This window comes from Ixodes scapularis, unplaced genomic scaffold (assembly GCF_016920785.2).
Source record: "Ixodes scapularis isolate PalLabHiFi unplaced genomic scaffold, ASM1692078v2 PGA_scaffold3__209_contigs__length_174095766, whole genome shotgun sequence".
NCBI classification, from domain to species: domain Eukaryota; kingdom Metazoa; phylum Arthropoda; class Arachnida; order Ixodida; family Ixodidae; genus Ixodes; species Ixodes scapularis.
The window spans coordinates 32048288-32066890 of record NW_024609868.1 but is presented as its reverse complement, the minus strand read 5'-3'; the positions used below and the strand labels follow the sequence as shown (position 1 = coordinate 32066890).

The window sequence follows — 18603 nt, the reverse complement described above, 5'->3', positions numbered from 1 at the left end:
GCATCCACACGATGAGAAACTTTGACTTCGTCAGCTATATCTGCATGAATATGTGACACAACTGGAGCATACAAATACCTTCACGAAATGGTACATGTTGCAGAATTGACCTACGAAACCTGTCCAATGACACAGCGTGTCCCTTAAACATATTCAGCGTTTTTTTTTTTTTTTCTCCGCAAAAATCAACTATGTGCTGCCAGACTCTCAATCTCCATTCAAATGAAGCGCCAGCAGTCCTGACCAGATTCCAATATATCAGAACTTGTCATCTTATTCGAAAGTAATAAGTTTTTTGGAAACATTTAAGGGCAAAAGTAAGGCCTGTGTCTTTAAGCTCATCACAATTATTTCCATGCATTTGGCGCAGTCATCTAGGGAGCTACACGAGGCAGATTAAATAAAATAAAAAGTCAGACTGTATTAGCGACACACCTCCGAAATTATAAACCAAAAATACGTTTTTTTTTTTTTTTTTGCTTTTTTTGAAAGTGGGTCACATTAAATGCAGGTGTGGCTTATTTTACCACGAGTATAAAGGAGATAAGTTTTCAACAAATGTTAGTTCCAAGGGTGCCCTGGTTTCGTACCTTTTCTTATTGTCCTTGTGTAGTTGGGGCACTTTTAAAGTCATGGCGAAACAAAACGTAAGCAAACGGTGCCGTGGAAACGGGCCTTAACCTTATGACTGCCAAAAGCCACCTGCTGAAGAACGCTGTTAAGTTCCCGCAGCAAAACTGAATCTAACCCGTTATCGCTGTCGTTCGTTTAAAAGGTAGTAGGGAGATGATTGAGGGCGGTTTGCTTTTGTCCCCAACAACACTTTTTTTTGTACTTGGTGGTGGTGGGTTTTGTTATAGTTTTTGGCAAGCAGTTGGCTATAGGAGCTTCGTTATCTCGGTACGTACGGTAAAACAATCCCTATAAAAAGGACCAATTACTAGATATATCTCGAGATGGTTGACGTCATCAGGAGGCGGATGCTTCATTATTGCGGCACATTATCCTGGTTTGAGCTTAGTGGAGTGTCATCGAAAACCGTGCCACTTGGGTTGATCTTGAATGACGTAGCCGGAACATTTTAATGAGTGTGAGGCACACTCATAAAACACACGTGACGTCGATGGACACTCGATGGTGGATAATACACCTAGTTCAGGAATGTTTCCGGGTTATTATTGGCACGCGCAGACCACCCTCAACTCTTAAAGTTTTGGCACAAATATTACGGGGGTGATTTCCTTGTTGTCCGTCACGAAACAGAAATATGGGGGGAAAGCTTCCTACAATTTCCAATATAACAACAACACGTGCCACCGAAAACCTCTAGCACACGCATAATGCCAACATCGAGATATCGGGAAAATTTACCTTGTTGTCGGTACGCTTACTTCTTGCTGTCCCCGCTGTTTTTGGGAGAATATAAATGCTGAAAGCAGTTCAAGTCTCGCCAGGAAGGCGCAATCATTTAGGTTGTGAGGTCGGGTTGTTCCGTTCTCTCGGACAATGGCTGTACACTTGCTGTCGACGTCCTCGTACTTCTCGCTGTTCGCAGGAAACGTGTCATGGATTTTAGGACTGTCTCTGAGTGTCTTATTAGCCGTTCCGTTCGTTCGGTGGTTTCGAGTGTGGAAGGCACTAAGGCCCTTACCAGGACCGTGGGACACCGTGCCCTTCTGGTTCCTTTTCGACAACCTCAGGGACAGAGCCCGAAAGCACAGAGCATACAAGTACCGTACAGCATGTGAGTATATAAGTTGTAGCTAGTGCCTGGTTTGATACCAGGACCAGGCGGATTCCTTTCAGCGCGCACCAGTCACCTAGCTCTGTTGGGAAATTTGTGCTTTTTTACCCTTCTCCGGAGATGATTATCGTTTTTATGTCCAGCATGCCTGCACCTTTGCATTATTTGCATTAACATCAAGTACTTTTTTTACGTGTGTGCGCTTTTGTTGCGTGTGTTCTCTTTTTCGTTGTTGAGTAAGAGTACGGTATCTTGAAAATCGTACTTCAAAAAAAAAAAAAAAAAAAGTTCGCAGTTTATGTGTTTTAAAAACGGAAACATTTAGTATAGCTCGGAGCACGTATCGAAAGCTCGCACTGCAGAACTCAAGTATCTTGGGCTCAGTCCTCAGCCCTGCCCGTTCCAATACGGATGATTATCGTACAGGCGAGAGATCATGCATGACTACTGCGTGATTCACGTTAAAGATTCCAGGCTATCAGTCACACTGCACTGATTATATTTCTCATCTACACAGAAGACATGAAACGCCAGTTGGGTATGACTAACTCCCCGTTGTCTAAACACACACAGAGGAAAATTGTTACTATGGTATCTATAATGAAATGAGGATTCAAAGACGAGCATTGCCTGATTCACAGTGCAATGATGACTTGGAATAGTTGATCAAGCTCAGCCAAAAAACGGAAAAATAATAAAAGCTAAAAAATAGGCTCGCCACACAAAGTGACGTACAGTATAGTGTTATGTTTATGGATGTCCTGTGTAATCCTGGCCTTTACACAAATTTGGCCTCCCATTTCACCATAACGGACTTCATCGATTCTTACCTGTTCCTTTCTTGTTTACAAAAACACGTACAACACGATGCTACAGATATAAGCTCAAAGTCATGGAGGGGGCTCCAACTAGAGATCACACGAGAGGAAGAGAGTGAGGCAACGCTCTTGTTGTGTTTTCCACCGCATACCCCAAGTAGCCTTCGTTTAGCTCAATTTCACATATTCATACAACAAGAGTTTCCTCTTTATTTTATCGATACACGCATCCCAAAACTTTGTTATTGATCGCTTCCGCCAACCGCTTCATATCATTAAACTACTGTATCACTGTCACTGATGGATTATTTTTGAGCATGCATAAGGTGCATTTCCATTGGCATCTTGAGTTCATTCGCATTCCTGAACACGCTGTTAATTTGTAATAACACATTTTATACCATACTTGTCAAGCGAGAAGGAAAACCATATTGCACGCCCACGTGAACACGGAATTCTGCACAACCATTGAACAACACAACGTCACTGAATTAAATCTTATTAAATGAACCTTTACGTCTGTTTACGTTTTCTTTGCTAGGGATATTCAGCACATTTTGCACCTTGTGGAAGCAGTACCCAAACCAAATTTTCAAATTTTATCTTGGAATGACTCCCGTCGTCTTTGTGCACACCCCTGATGCAGTAGAGGTAGATATATTTTTTTCCGTCTTATTATATGGTGTTTAGCTGTGTAGTTTAATCTTTTCTCAACGTTAATGTAACCTATTCTGCAGGCATTACTGACGAGCACCGTCAACCAAAACAAGCCGTTCCTGTATCATTTCGTTGCACCGTGGTTGGGACCAAACAACCTTCTGTTGGCGTGAGTATAATTACAATAGCGTTTATTAACTGAAAAAAAAATCGTAAATTACACAAAGAGAAAAACCTCAGATTCAGCGTATCTCTTTCATATCAATATAACGGTAAAACCACAATAACAAGTTTCAACCAACTTGGAACACTCCGGGTTTAAGCAACGCTTTGGTTTTGAGCTGCTAGTTCACAGAAAGAATAAGATGGATAAAGCGCTGTCTGCTAACGGGAAGCACCACACAAAAGGTATGTAATAGATCACTTTCTTTTGTATCTCTGGCTTCTATTTTTGCAAAGGAATCTTGTGAATTTGTTCAAAGCAAGTACAAAGTGCCGGTCTGCTTGTCTGGTATTGGTATGGTTCAAAGCAATGCGACTGGGGAAGAAAAAAAAACGGCCGGCACTGCAGACATGCTCTCTTTGTGTTACGGCTTGCTTCCCTTCTTCTTCTTTTTAGCCTGTTGAACAACGGCTGTTTTATCGGGTTGATCTCCAAACCTTGGTGTAACAAGAGATTGTAGCAGGACATTCAAGTAGTGATTGAGTAATTGAATTTTGGTTTTCCTACGTCAATTGAAGTATTGTTCTATTTTCGCCTCCAGACAACGTCGACGCCTCAAATTAAAAATGAGCGCCTCAACGGCAGTTAATTTATCATTCTGAAAATTAAAAACACGAAGGATGGCAGAGATAAAACAGCAACGAAGCACGAACGCAGATGCCCCAATATCATACCTCGACAAAACTCACTGATGAGAGCACTCAATCACATCACCGATCAGGCGTGAGGTGAGGGTGAGTGAGTTCGTAAGCCTCAAGAACTCGTGAGTTTGAGGTTGAGTGAGGGGCGTGACTTCGTCAGTTCGGTGACGCTGTGAGTTGGGTGAATTCTTGAGTTCAGTGATTTCACGAGCTCGGTGAGTTCACGAGCTCGGTGAGCGTCGTGAGTTAATGAGGTTGGTAAGTTTATGAGTTTGGCGAGGCATCGAGTCCCTGAGGAGCGATGGGTTGGATGAGGGTTCGCGGAGTGATATCGACATTTGCGGGCAAGTTGAGTGTACGTTCGCTTCGCAATGGGGCTGTTATCTCGTACGATTGGTTCTTTTCGAATGATGGCATAGTAAGAAAAGGCGCAGGTAGGTTTATCTGCGCTCTTCGGCTCCGGTTCGATTTGCAGAGGCTTGGCGTGCGAGGAAGGCAGAGCAGGGCTCTGCCCTCCTCGCCCACTCCCGTGGACTGTAGAGTGCGAGGCACCAATATACGAGCGGCGTTTTGTTGTTTTGGGAAGGAGGAAAACGGGCTCTACGCCGGTACGCCCGAAGGCAGAGTTTCGATTCCCAGTGCGTTTGTCCTAGGCATGGTCGCTAATTGTCCTTTTTCACAGATCGCTGGGCGCAAGCACCAACTCTGAGAAAGCGGAGGAAAGGAAAATGCGTCATTTTTGGAGGCTCTCTCGTCCGCTCAGTTGTTCAGACAGTGCTGGTTCGGCTCGACTCCCTCCGCTATTCTTGCTGCATGCTTGGCATCACAGTCCCCATGCCTGACTACTAAGCAGCTGTGGGTTGTACAAATTGCAGCAAAAAGATGGTTCAAATGCAAATTTTAGGGAGTTCCAGCAGCCGTTTGCGCGTGGTGCTCGAACGCACGTGATGTCAAACACGCCGCCCTTTTTGGCCCTCTTTCGAACCGCCCCCCCCCCCCCCTTCTCAGAAGCCTATAACGCGAATCCTCCGTGTGACCTGGCCAGGTCCTCGACGGGACGGCGGGACATTCAGCTTTGAAATAAAAGACAGTAAGTGTTCACGAGAGATTGTACAATATAATCATGACGTACCCGGTTCTCAAGTAAACAATAACTGGATAAAGCTTTCCCGTTTTCAGGCGTGCCCTACACACATTCGCGTCTTGCCACGTTTTAAGAGATAAAAAATATCTGTCACTGGCAAAACATTAAAAGCGTACGAAATGGATTCAGGCCCTACGGAGACAAAACCCTGACGGAACGCCTTGGCAAACAACCGTAAACCTCTCCTGTTTGCAGGGCCCACTTCGTCGGAGGTTGGTAAACGTGCTGCATTCAGAGAGACATTTTAACTAACATACAGTTCCTTACCTTTTGATGGTGCAGGCGAGCCTTTGCGACATCAAGACCACCTGAATTTCACCCCGCCCGCTTTTGATTATACGATCCCGGGTACGGGGATGTCCCGTGCGCTCGCGCGGTACACAGGACTGCGAAGTGACGGAACGCAATAAGCTTGAATAACTGAGGCGCTATATGAGAGCGAAATCAGCTGTTTGTGGTGGCCGCGTCTCATAAACGGAACTCCCAAGTTCCGCACAAGGTGGATAGTTAAGTCGGGATTACGGTCACCATCACTCTACTTACATAACACTCTGCTTTGAAAGCCGACTCCCTTCTAGTTGCCTGCACAACGCAACACCGAAGTGGCTATTAAGTAACTCCGAGTCGATGGTTGGAAGTTAGGAACCAATGCGGCCTCGGCAGTCTATCCATCTTTGAAGGTATAAAAACGAACAAGGTTGTCCGCATCGTAGACAGGAGCTTTCGTTAGACATCCAGGGTCGTCCTCAGCCATTTCAAAGACAAGATGCACGCGACGCGACGACGCCTGGCGCTGGCGCAAACCACGGAGCGACGGTACCGGAGCCTCCAATACTGTTTCGAGCGATTCCCTCGAGGGCGCGCCACGATCATTGCCAAACTCTGAAAAAGGTCAATTCTGAATCCAATGGTAAAACGATATCCCGCTGGAAACTGTCGGAATTCGCCTGTATACTTGTTTGTTAAGTTTTAGCTTGTAGTTTTATAAACAAAAGGGCGCATGCACGTCTTTGATTGTTGGTTGTCGTGGCACAGATGCAGAAGATAAGTTTTTAGATTACATTCAAAGAGATGTGCAATCAAATATTATTTTTGTTTTATTTTAATATTGGTTATAACAAATTCTTGACCTTTGTTACCTGCTAAACGAGAATTTTTTTTTTCAGGCATGATGCTTTTTTTTTTAGTCTTCCGTTCTGTCATGCCAGGATAATTATTTTTCTCCAAAACATTAGGCGCGGATATTTTCATTATTGTTTTAGCGCGGAATTTACCAAAAGTAACGATTAATAACACAAATATCCGACACCATTTGAGATGTAAAAGAGGGGGCTATTAAAGTCAGATTACAGGCTGCGTCCGAAAACGTGTCGCGCGCCGGAGATAGGGTTTTCTTACCAGCTCCAATAGTATTTAGATATTGGTTATGATTCTTATATATTATTGGGTAGTTTCATTTGAAATCGAACCCGCTTGTCGGGGTGGGTCTTTCGATTATTTTTGAAAAAATATACGTAATTGCTCCATTTCTGAAAAGAACAAAACCACTTTCCAAAAAAATTTTTAAAATATATTTCGCTTCACAAAACATTATTGAGTGGAGCAAGGTGAAAATCTGTTTTTTACTCCGTGATTTTTCTACCCAGTTCTGTACGCTGGTATGAATACGGGAAGTATACAAAACTCACATTAATTTTTTGTGCTCTTGTATGTTATTTGGACTATTTCTTAGTTCAAAGGAAAATACTTTTGTAGTGAAAAAATTGTAAGGGTGCAGGCGAGCTGGTGGAAGTTAACCATAGTTTTGTTTAACCCGAGACTGGGGTATTTCGGAAAAGGGACGAGAAGAAAAGAGGCCACAAGGAGGCGACGTCTCAATTTGAGACGTCGCCTCCTTGTGGCCTCTTTTCTTCTCGTCCCTTTTCCGAAATACCCCAGTCTCGGGTTAAACAATACTTTTGTAGTTTTCTTTATTGAGGTACAAAATGCCAAACATCGTCTCTTTGACAATCCGGTGACATCTTCAGAGCCTTGTAACTCATGAGTTATTATATTTGTCACTTATTAAACACTATGCGGGTGTAGCCCTATACATGGGCTATCGACGGGCATAAGTTTTGTTTATTTTAGTTTCACTGAATTTTTTATTTAAATTTGAAATATCGTCGAAAATGAAATTAACCGAAACTTTGAACTCACTTTATCAAAAAAGGCCATTTTTAATTTCGTTCACTTTTTTCATTATTGCTGACGATCATATAAACTTTCAATTGGCTTGATGCGATTTTCCCCTTTTTTTGTTGTATCTTCTCTAGAAGTGATCGAAATCGCTCCCACGTGACAATGCGGTGACAATTTCAGAGCCTTGTAACTCATGAGTTATTATATTTGTCGCTTAGCAAATACTATGCGGGTGTAGCCCTATAAATGAAATATTGACGGGCATAAGTTTAGTTTATTTTATTTTCACTGAATTTTTTATATAAAATTTGAAATGTCGTCGAAAATGAAGTTAATTGATATTTTGAACCCACTTTATTCAAAAAGGCCATTTATTATTTCGTTCAATTTTTTTTTTATTATTGCTGCCGATCATATGAACTTTCAATTGGCTTGATGCGATTTCCCCCTTTTTTGTTGTATCTTCTCAAGAAGTGATCGAAGTCGCTCCCACGTTCTCTGAACGGCCAAACGCAGTTTCCGCAGGTCGGCTTCGCTGCAAAGACTATACTGCTTATTTGTGTGTTCAAATGCAGCGGTTAAATTCATTGATTGAGAACACTCGTGCTTGGCTACATTGCATTTTAATAATTTTTAATGATGGCAATTGACATTCCTTAGTCTGATATTTAGCGGTGCAGCGGATGTTCCATTATCCGATGTTTAAAGCCAGGGCACAAAGGGCGGAGAAAAAGGAACGAGCTCTTCATGTAGCCAGACCGGGGTCATATACCTGCACAATCTTTGCATTAAGCTCGGTGCGACAAAGTGGAGAAACTTAAAGTCTACAGAGACATTAAGTGACTGCTTTCGCTTCCTTCTGTGCATGTGGGAATCCTTGCTTCTTGGCATCAGAGATATAGATCAGTCTTGAACAAAACCCAACACTTTTATTTTTAACTGCACACACTCGTTCAAACAGAAGGGCCACCGTGTCAGGTTCTCGCTTTGGCTCCAGTTTTCGTTCTGTTCGTCTCGACTTACCACGCTGTTGAACTTCTCGGGTGCATCCGACCGCTGCGGTACAAAGTTCAGCTCGCCCCCGCGCTCGATTGTCTCCACAGGCAAGCCAATGCCATTGTCAAAAAGTTCCAATATTGCGTTGCTCGTGAACTGGACTATTTAAAGCACAACAACATATTCTTTTACAAGTGCATCCTATATAGTATATTAGCGTTAATTAATAAAAGTGACTATTTATCGCCAATTGGTGTTTGTGTTCTGTAAAAAATTGTCTTCGCTTCTAGTAAACTCAGTCCGTTTTCCTCGCTTTTTTTCTGCAAACTGCTTTTTCTTCTTAAAGAGAGGCATGTGATATTACATATTTTTGATATACACGCTGACAATAAAGAACAGGCGATTACATGGTTATTTGATCGCACGCGACAAGACAAATCATAGATTGGCGCCCGTGCAGGATGCTTCCTGGGTGTAACGAAGATGGGCCTATAGCGCGAAGGGCCGGGCGTGCTGTACGTGCCTTACAAGCTGTGTATAGCACTACCAGATATATGACCCCGGTCTGGCTACATGAAGAGCTCGTTCCGTTCTCTCCGCCTTTTGTGCCCTGGCTTTAATAATCGGATAATGGAACAGCCAATGCACCGCTAAATATCAGACTAAGGAATGTCAATTGCCATCATTAAAAATTAATAAAAGACAATGTAGCCAAGCACGAGTGTTCTCAATCAAAATGAATTTAACGGCTGCATTTGAACACACAAATAAGCAGTATAGTCTTTGCAGCGAAGGCGACCTGCGGAAACTGCGTTTGGCTGTTCTGAGAACGTGGGAGCGATTTCGATCACTTCTACAGAAGATACAACAAAAAAGGGGGAAATCGCATCAAGCAAATTGAAATTTAATATGATCGGCAGCAATAATAAAAAAATTGAACGAAATATTAAATGTCCTTTTTCGATAAAGTGGGTTCAAAATATCGATTAATTTCATTTTCGACAATATTTCAAATTTTATATTAAAAATTCAGTGAAAATAAAATAAACTAAACTTACGCCCGTCGATATTACATGTGTAGGGCTACACCCGCATGGTATTTGGTAAGCGACAAATATAATAACTCATGAGTTACAAGGCTCTGAAGTTGTCACCGCATTGTCTCGTGGGAGCGATTTCGATCACTTCTAGAGAAGATACAACAGAAAAGGGGGAAATCGCATCACACCAATCGAAAGTTCATATGATCGGCAGCAATAATAAAAAAATTGAACGAAATATAAAATGGCCTTTTTTGATAAAGTGAGATCAAAATATCGGTTAATTTCATTTTCGACGATGTTTCAAATTTTATATAAAAAATTCTGTGAAAATAAAATAAACAAAACTTATGCCCGTCGATAGCCCATGTACAGGGCTACACCCGCATAGTATTTAGTAAGTGACAAATATAATAACTCATGAGGTACAAGGCTCTGAAGATGTCACCAGATCGTCAAAGAGACGATGTTTGGCATTTTTTACCTCAATAAACAAAACTACAAAAGTATTTTCCTTAAAACTAAAAAATATTCCAAATAACATACAAGAACATAAAAAATTACTGTGAGTTTCGTATGCTTCCCGTATTCATATCAGCGTACGGAACTGGGTAGAAAAATCACGGTGTAAAAAACAGATTTTCACCCTGCTCCACTCAATATTTTTTGTGAAGCGAAATATTTTTTAAAAAATTTTGGAAAGCGGTTTTGTTCTTTCCAGAAATGGGGCAATTAGATATATTTAAAAAAAATCAACAGACCCATCCCGACAAGCGTGTTCGATTTCAAATTAAACCACCCTATTATTTATTAACCGGCACAGCTCACGCCGGTGGCCGTCTCGGTCATTTAAGGGGAGCGCTTTTTTTCTTTTCTTAGCAAAAATATATTTATAAGACTAAAAATCTGGAAAGAGGGGATAAGATTCAGCACCTCAATCATTGAAATGTATTCGACATGCAGGCAAGCACGCATGCGCGTGCGTGCACGGAAGCAACCTCACCTGGCAAAAAGAAATTAAGCGCCTCAATTTTTCGTAACTAGCAAAACAATCCCCCTCCTCAAATATCCCGTGGATATCCGAGTTATGGTCTTGGTATTAAGAATGAAAGTAATTTAAATATCGAAGGTAAAATAGCTTGCTCTTACACCACTAGGCCCTGGTATATTCATTTAAGACTGGGGAATATAAAAAGAAATTCCCATCTGTCAAAAATTAATAAACTGATTTTAAGGAAATTACAACTTTGTACATCTAGTTTATAAATATTTATGCTTAGCATATTGACAAGTGCCAATGCAAACACACATTGTCTGAGGAACAAGAATACCGAAGGCATCTGACACCGATAACGATATTGTCAATCTGCATCGGTGTTGGACAAAATACTCGATAAAATTATTGAAGTTAAGGTAATAAATACCTTCTTCATAAAGTATTTACAAATACTACTCAAGTTACTTTCAATGTAAAGTATCTTGAGTAGAATAGAAATAATTAGAAATGTAAATCAATTACTTCTAAGATACTTCCGTATTGTGTAATTTGTATCGACGTCAGTGACAACAATTATACAGCTGCGAAATCTGGGTTTCCAGAATGGTTTATAGTACGCAACTGCACAATACAAAAAAAAAAAGTATCATAGGGCAATTTAATGGAGTCCAACTATAAGGGGCAAAATATTGGAATGACAAATGGTGAGGCGGCGAATGACTGAAGAAACTAAAAGTTTAATGGGGCGAACTTGTGCCCAAAACAAAACAAAACGGCAAGATGAAGCGCTGGGGCGATACTGACTCCGGACCGCCACTCGGAGCACCTTTCGTAACCGCGTGTGCTTCTGAAACATTCGGCGTAGAAAGTTCGGCGTGTAGAACATTCGTAACTCGATTAGACGTCAAGGTTCTCCAACTTACGTGAATGTCAGGTTGAAAGAATAAATAAAAGAGGAGTCCACTCCCTAGTATGGAACCTGGAGCATACGCGCCAGAGTCAAGCGCGGTAAATATGCGGCCACCCGCTCGCCGGGTAACGCGCGTGGCAATACCACTGATAGATGTTACAAAACATTTCTTAGATAACAAGAAAGAGGGCGCTTTAGTTATTGGGGAGGAGATCAGACCGTAGCGCCCCAAGCGGTTAACTTTAGAACTACATGGACATTGGATGGGGACAACAAATACAATGGCTCAGAGATCGGCTGACTTAACCGAAAGCGGCGTCAGCGTTCGGCTGGAGTTCGTATTCTCCGGTGAGGGAGAGGAGGGGCTCTTTTGTGACCACTCCGGCCTGCATGAACAATGCAGCATGCATCCTGCCCAGGTCAGCACAAAAGCCCAAGTGGGTCAAGCTCGCATCGTCTGACGACATGCTTTCGGGAGAGATCCGGCACTTAACGTCACTTCACTAATTGTTGGTATTTTTTTCATTACACGGTGCCCTCGCTCTATTAAAAAAGATGACATGAACATGCCCACAAGGCCTGTGGGCATGTGCACAGTCCTTGTGTTGGGTAAACGCCGAGGTGTGCGGGTGACAAACGGGTCAGAGCGCCTCGCCAATAGTGAAATTGCTTAATATCGGGCTACGGACGGTTCGTCGAAAGACGATTTGTAACAGGGCAATTCTTAGCAGGGCAATTGGTCGCGTAGGGCAATTCTTCATAGGGCTATTCGTGACTAGGGCATCTAGTCGACAACTGTTTTTTTTCCTTTGTTTATCTTTTTTTAGGAAAGTTTAGAACAAACTTTTCAACCATTACAGCTTACCGGAATTCGGGAAGGGGAGGGGAGGGAGGGGGAATGGAACGTGTATGTATAAAAGATAAAGTTAAAAGGCTTCTCAGAAAAGTTCAACCACCGCCTTGTTGTCCACGTTCTTTTGAAATTTCGGAAAGGTGGAAGGCTTTTCTTCTAAACATGCATTCTGTGTTGTATCTTGTCTGGATACTTCACGATCCTTTGTCCGGTTTCTGTTCGCAACTCCAGCCCACCGCTCGCCGCCCTCTGGCGGACGACCGGAGAAACAGAGGAACGGGAACGGCAGCGGCAGCGGCGGTGCGGAAACGGTGACAGGGATTGTCGGCCTTGATGCGTGAAGCCATTTTAACGAAGAAAATTGAGCGCATTAAAATAATAATTCTTGTACTCCGCCTTGCAAGAGCCTTGGACGAAGAACTGGGAAGTCTAATTTCATTAGGTACTCATCGTATATTGCATACTCTGCGAATTTCTGCTCATGTGCATGGCCACCAGCTCAATCTGTGCTCAACGTGACGGCAAACGCTCCCGGTACTAATGTAGAGCTCTAGCGTACGGTATACGAAAAGTCTATTCTGAGCCTTAGGTAGGAGAAAAGTGGTCGTGCAATGATATGTCGAGCAATACACATCGGGAATGGGTCGTTAAAAGGAACATGACCATTTATACCAAGCACGTTTAAGAAATAGCTTACGCATAATTGCTTTCAGGTAATTACAAAGTAAATAAAGAAATACTCGAGCAGTTTAAGCGCGTCTCTGTTAGCCAGCCGTTCGTGACGAGAGGTTAGAACGGGCACTTTTGGCGAAAGGGGCCGCAACTTGCAAATAACAGGGTACAAAAAATGTACGGTATGTAAAAATATTTATTTCTTATAGAGCAGTTAATAAAACCCCTAAACGCGCCGATTCTGTTAATAGGCAGTTTTAGCATACCGTTACCGCAGGCTACCGTAGGCTACCGCAAGCACGGCAACGCTCCTGGCGCGCGATGAAAATTCTGCTTCAAAGGAGCAGCGCGAGCTTCCGTTTGTGACGCTACGCCTCACGGTATCCTGCAGCTACAAACTTCGTATCAATAACCAGAGAGAAGTTTGATCACGCGTTTTGCAACGAGTTGCGAGCCTGTGACAACGCTGCTCTTTCAAAGCTTGACGGTCACCGTGCGCGGTTTACTTTTTAGAACACTCATGGCCAAGCAAAGCGCAAACACGGTATCTTCATCACCCTCAAAAATATTCTGCCACAAACTGACTGCGAAAGTGGAGCATTTAAGCCAAATCTTAAACATTCTGCTATAAAGCAAAGTACCAAATGAGGGAGAACCTTCATTCGTAATTAATAATTTTGAAGCAATATACTTGATAAACTGAAAAAATTAAACACATACGAAGCTTTTAATAGGGTGACGAATCTTCATCTGGACCAATTGCCCTATTACCAATTGCCCTATGAAGAATTGCCCCATGCGACAAATTGCCCTGCTACGAGATTCCGTTTCGAATGTTTTTTCGACAAATAGTCCTACAGCCCTGAATATCACATCCTGCGGCGCACCTTAGACGCATCGTTTATCTACAATCCATATTTTCTACATGGGGAGTTCATTATAAACGAACTTGGGATACGGATAAGAGTGAATGAATAATAAAGCGAACCCACATAATAGCCACGGCAGTGGTCGCACCTTCTTCAAGTAGGTTGCGTTCAGAAAGGCACTCAACGTTCGTTTGCTGTATTGTTTTCTGCTTATCAATGTTTGCTTACAGAGAGTGTTCGCCAGAGAAATAAGTGCTGGACTGACGACACAAAGTAAAGAAAAAAAAACGTTTAGCCTTTCCACTCCCATGAAGAAGGAAGACCAGCGGAGCTGTACTCGATACACTGTGTGCTTCTTCTTCGTCGTCGTCTGTTTTTCGCGCTGTTTCCTACGATGAATTCCCACCAACGCACCCAAATATTTATTCTTCTATTATAGGTGGAAAGGTTGGCGCCATCTACGAGCGACGGCGGAAACCATACTGTTTGCGTGCTTGCCGCCGTCGCTTATAGATGGCGGTAGCTGTCCAGGTAGGTTTGTGTCGACATACCGGACACGATCCTGGGGAACCTAGCCCTTGACAGCTCCGCTGTAAAAAAAAAAAATATATATATCGTAGTTTTGTTTTGTTATAGGGGGGTCAAATATACAAAAATCAAAACAAAAATGTCTTCTTTTTTTCTGTGTGTGTCCACTTTTTATTTTCTTCTATTTGTTATTTCCTTGACCCTTAAGTCTGCATTGTTGTCATAGGTCGTTTCCCGGTCTGCGTTGCGCCTCAGGGTGGCATCGTTACTTCCTTAAAGGGTAACTGCAAAGAAAAAAAAGTTTTTTTTTGAATAGCCTAATTGGGACAAGCATGTCAAAAAACAATTTTTCCGCGAGAAAAAAAAATTTTTACAGCAATATTTATTGCGTGAGACTCATTTTAGTTTGCGGCTATTTCGTCCGTTTTAAATCGCGCGCCACGAAGTTGTGATTATGTGACGTCAATCCCAACAGGTTCTCATTGGCTAAGAGTTTGATTGACAGCTTTGGTGTTGGTTGTTAAACCTTTGTTGTATGCTGCAATTTCCTTTTGAGCGGCATATTTTTACGTTTAAAGATCAACCCGTGTAATGAGAGTCATCATTTTTTGCAAAAGGTTTACAGGACGGGCACTTCCGTTTGGATTCATACAAACAGAAGCTTCGCCACATACTTCGCCATTCTTTCATGGCCGCCGAAGTCTCTGCTCCCGCCTGTCTCGCCTACCTCGACTAATCGTTTAGCCGAAGTGATCAGTGTTTCGTCGTTTCGTACTGACCCAGGTACTTCTTGAAGTGAACTAGTGTGTGTTTAGCAGCTGTCGCAGGTGTTAGTGATAGGAAGCAACGCGGGGTTTTGGCTTTCATTGCGCGGTTCTTTCGTCTTCCTTTTTGCTTGCTTAGCGTGCTTTTTTTTTGTTTGTTTGTTTGTTTGTTTGTTTTGCTTGTTTGCGCGTGCAAATGCTGACTTTTCGGAGATGTCAGATGCGTGACCCCGACAGTGAGCCTTCCAGCAGCCATGTCGCCCCGAAAGGAATGCTATTTGGCTGGAGGCAATCGGGCGTTCGCGTAGCGACAAACGTGTCCAGTTACGTTCTCGTCATATCGCTCCGGAGGCCGTCGAGATTCGCCCCGTGTGCACCTAACGTCCGCGACTAGACAGAAAATAAAAAAGCACTATGTCCACTATGTAAAAATGGTCTCAGTTCATGCATCTGTAGGCAGGTACGAAATCGTGCCCAACTTTATTCACACCGCACGATGCAACACGTCGCTGTGCAAACGCAGTCCAACACGAAGCATAAAAACGGCAGATTTAGAACAACAATTCGGAGTCCATTGTTCAATTAAAACGACGTAATTTTGTTGAAAACGCCCGCAGCTTTTTACTCACGGTATGCGTCGGAAAACCTCCACATTTTGAAACAGAACGAGGCAGATTTACTTTTAAAAACGCTCCCAGCGTCCTCCCGGACCAGTTTGACTGGATCAGCTGACGACGACGGGACTTATCTGGTTGAACGTCAACCCCACAACAACCAATTTGCGCTCCGGGTTAGCACCGCATTACACACACCACGAACGTTTCAGCTCTGTCGCATCGCCGTGTTGCACCAAACAGAACGAGATCGCCGAAACCAAAGCAGCGCTGTCGTGAACCTTGGCTTGTGGTTGCGCACTCGTGGATTCTGTGACTCCCTTCGCTTTCAAAGCGCGCACGACGATTACGAACGATACTTTTCGTCTTCCGGGATCATCACAGGGGCACTTCTAGGGTCACGTCTTCGCTACATGTGCTCGCAAACCGCGTCAAACCATAACAACCAAAACAATACCGCGGCCTGGCGTCGTTGCCAGATCTTGCCGGAAGTCGAGACGCTGCGTCGTTCAACTCCGCAACGCAAGGAGAGTGAGGGGCGGGGCGTACTCCTCTTCCGCGGGGGTCGAAAGAGCGGGAGTTTCAAATGTGGAGAGGTTCTGACTCTACTAAATTACGTCCTGTGGCGTAAATATTGATAAAAAAAAATCATTTTTTTCGCGGAACATTTGTTTTGTGACATGCTTGTCCCAATTAGGCTGTTTAAAAAAAAACTTTTTTTCTTTGCAGTTACCCTTTAAAACCACACCTTATGTTTGCGATTTTTTGGGGGGGAAACTCTATGAAAACAAAAGGCGCCTTTGGAAAGGCGAGCGAAGAACCTTTATTGTACCAACTTTGGGCTTAAATATGAGTCACCATCGGCAAAAAAAGCGATGTTTTCACGCGCTCAAGCAAAGTCACCGTAGCTAAGTGGAGCTAGCAAAAGGATTTGGATGCTCGAAAGAATGTTCACGTTTGCTCGTGCCACACCCACGCCACTTCATACCGAAGAACTCGGAAAATGGCGGAACGTCAAAAATGTATTTAAGATAATGAGTACAAGGTACTCGGAATTGTAATTGAAATAGAGTATTAAGTACTCTCAATCAAAGGTATTTGCAAGATACCAAGCACTTTAAAAGTATTTGAAATACAGTATCTTGCGTAGAGTATTTGAGATAGGCACAAGTCTGGTCTCCATAAACTATAAAATTCTACGAGGCACGGAGTCGGCCGATTAGAACATTCCATGTTTAATTGGTATAGGCGGTGCAACATAAAATAAGAGACGCGGTAAATAAACAAAATATGCAATACTATGGTACGCACAAAGTTCTTTAATCGAACACTCCTCGAGAAAATAAACATTAACTCGGCAGTTATTTTAGGCGAAAAAATTTGTGTAAACGGCGATAAATATAAGAACAGGCCGCACCGAAATAGTTCTAGTCGACAACGAATATCCGTGCAAACCGTCTTTAAGGAGAAATTCGCAATGGCCTTTCCAGAAACCAAACAGACACAAACGGTGGTGCATGTAAAAATATTAATATTTCACGCCTGAAAAAACAACGATGCAGACGTTTCCTCCATACTTACACAAATTTTTCGCTACTGTCTAAAACGAACTATGCACACGAGATGACGCAACGCTGTATCCCAACAAAGCGCGGCTTCCTCAAGCGCTCGGCCACCGCGCGAAAGGAGTCGAAGCGAAACAAACCAAAGATGGTAGTGCCAAACTTTAATAATAAGCTGACGCCCTGTCCGGCACTAAGAAGGGACCTGATGGTCGAAAGGGACCAAAAATTTTTCTCACTCTGAAACGTGACGGCTGGCTCCGGAGCGGCAGAACACGGCAGCAATTGTGGCGGTGTTTTAAAAGTCGCGCGACCCGGGGACTCCCTTTCCGGAGGTGCAATATGGGGCACAGCGGGGCTTCGGCAGCCGGCGGGGCGCAGCGAGGCGTCATGTACGGGCGGGCCATGTGGGTTGATATTATTTAACGAGCCAGTTCGGTGAGGGGCGCGCGTTTTCGAGTTCGGTGAGTTCATGAGTTGGGTGAGGCGCGTGAGTTCTATAGGTTTATGAGTCCGATGAGTTTATGAGTTTGTGAGTGAGGACTTGAAGTAGAGTGCGGTCGTGACAGTGAGGGTGAGCGAGTTTTCACTTTTTTTCTTTTGAGCTGCCTGTAAGTCCAACCATTAATGCTGATCTGTGCTCAGTACATAAGCTGGCGTTCTCTAATTCAAACTTTCTTCAGACCCCTCATATCAGAGTCTCTTAGTTAAAAAAAAAAAAAAAAACAATCACCATCTACGATTTATAAGGGGCATTCTTTATTTCATGTTGCGCTATCTGCATACATCTGTACATTATTCAGACACATCACCGTATTCTCCGAGACGAGATAAACCCCTGAGAATAAAGGAAAGACGCGAACCACGGGAAAGATAGAAAACTTAAACGCACCGACCAGCTTATTATAGAACTTATAAACCCTACTGAAAATTCCATCAAGGTACGTAATTTGGGACACTGACTGCCAGTCAGCAGCCTTGGTGGAAAGTGATGGACCATCAGACGTCATCTGATGGTCCATCAGATGACGTCTGACTGCCACTGCCAAGGGATTTTCATCAACAAGAACCGCATTTATATAAGAGTAAAGCTATACGCACTCATAAATATCGCCAAATGCCTCGATAAAACAAAATGTTCGAGAAAAAAAAAAGAAAAAAAAAAGCACGGCTACCGCGGATTGAACCCGCGACCACTTGAGTACAAATCGGATGCCAACGTTTAGGAAACACGATGTGACCATTCGTTTTAAACAAGACACTTCGGCTGCAAATGCAGTTGAGCCGTCAGCATGTTATGCAAAGCACTCGTACATCACTCGCCGTACTTCAGTTCTACTCACCTGCCATGTAGAGTACTTTCGCGTCGTAGAACGATCCTTTTGTTCGC

General features: G+C 43.1%; 1 protein-coding gene across 1 annotated transcript in view; it reads left to right on the top strand.

Annotated features, from left to right (window-relative positions):
* The first annotated feature begins 1506 nt into the window (after positions 1 to 1506).
* The window catches only part of LOC115317042 (cytochrome P450 4C1), a 31042-nt gene continuing 13945 nt past the window's right edge, over positions 1507 to 18603 (top strand). Inside the window, exons 1-3 of the mRNA XM_029976587.4 lie at positions 1507 to 1744; positions 3104 to 3213; positions 3300 to 3388. Coding sequence (XP_029832447.2) covers positions 1507 to 1744; positions 3104 to 3213; positions 3300 to 3388 — 437 coding nt within the window. The remainder of the gene's footprint in view (positions 1745 to 3103; positions 3214 to 3299; positions 3389 to 18603) is intronic.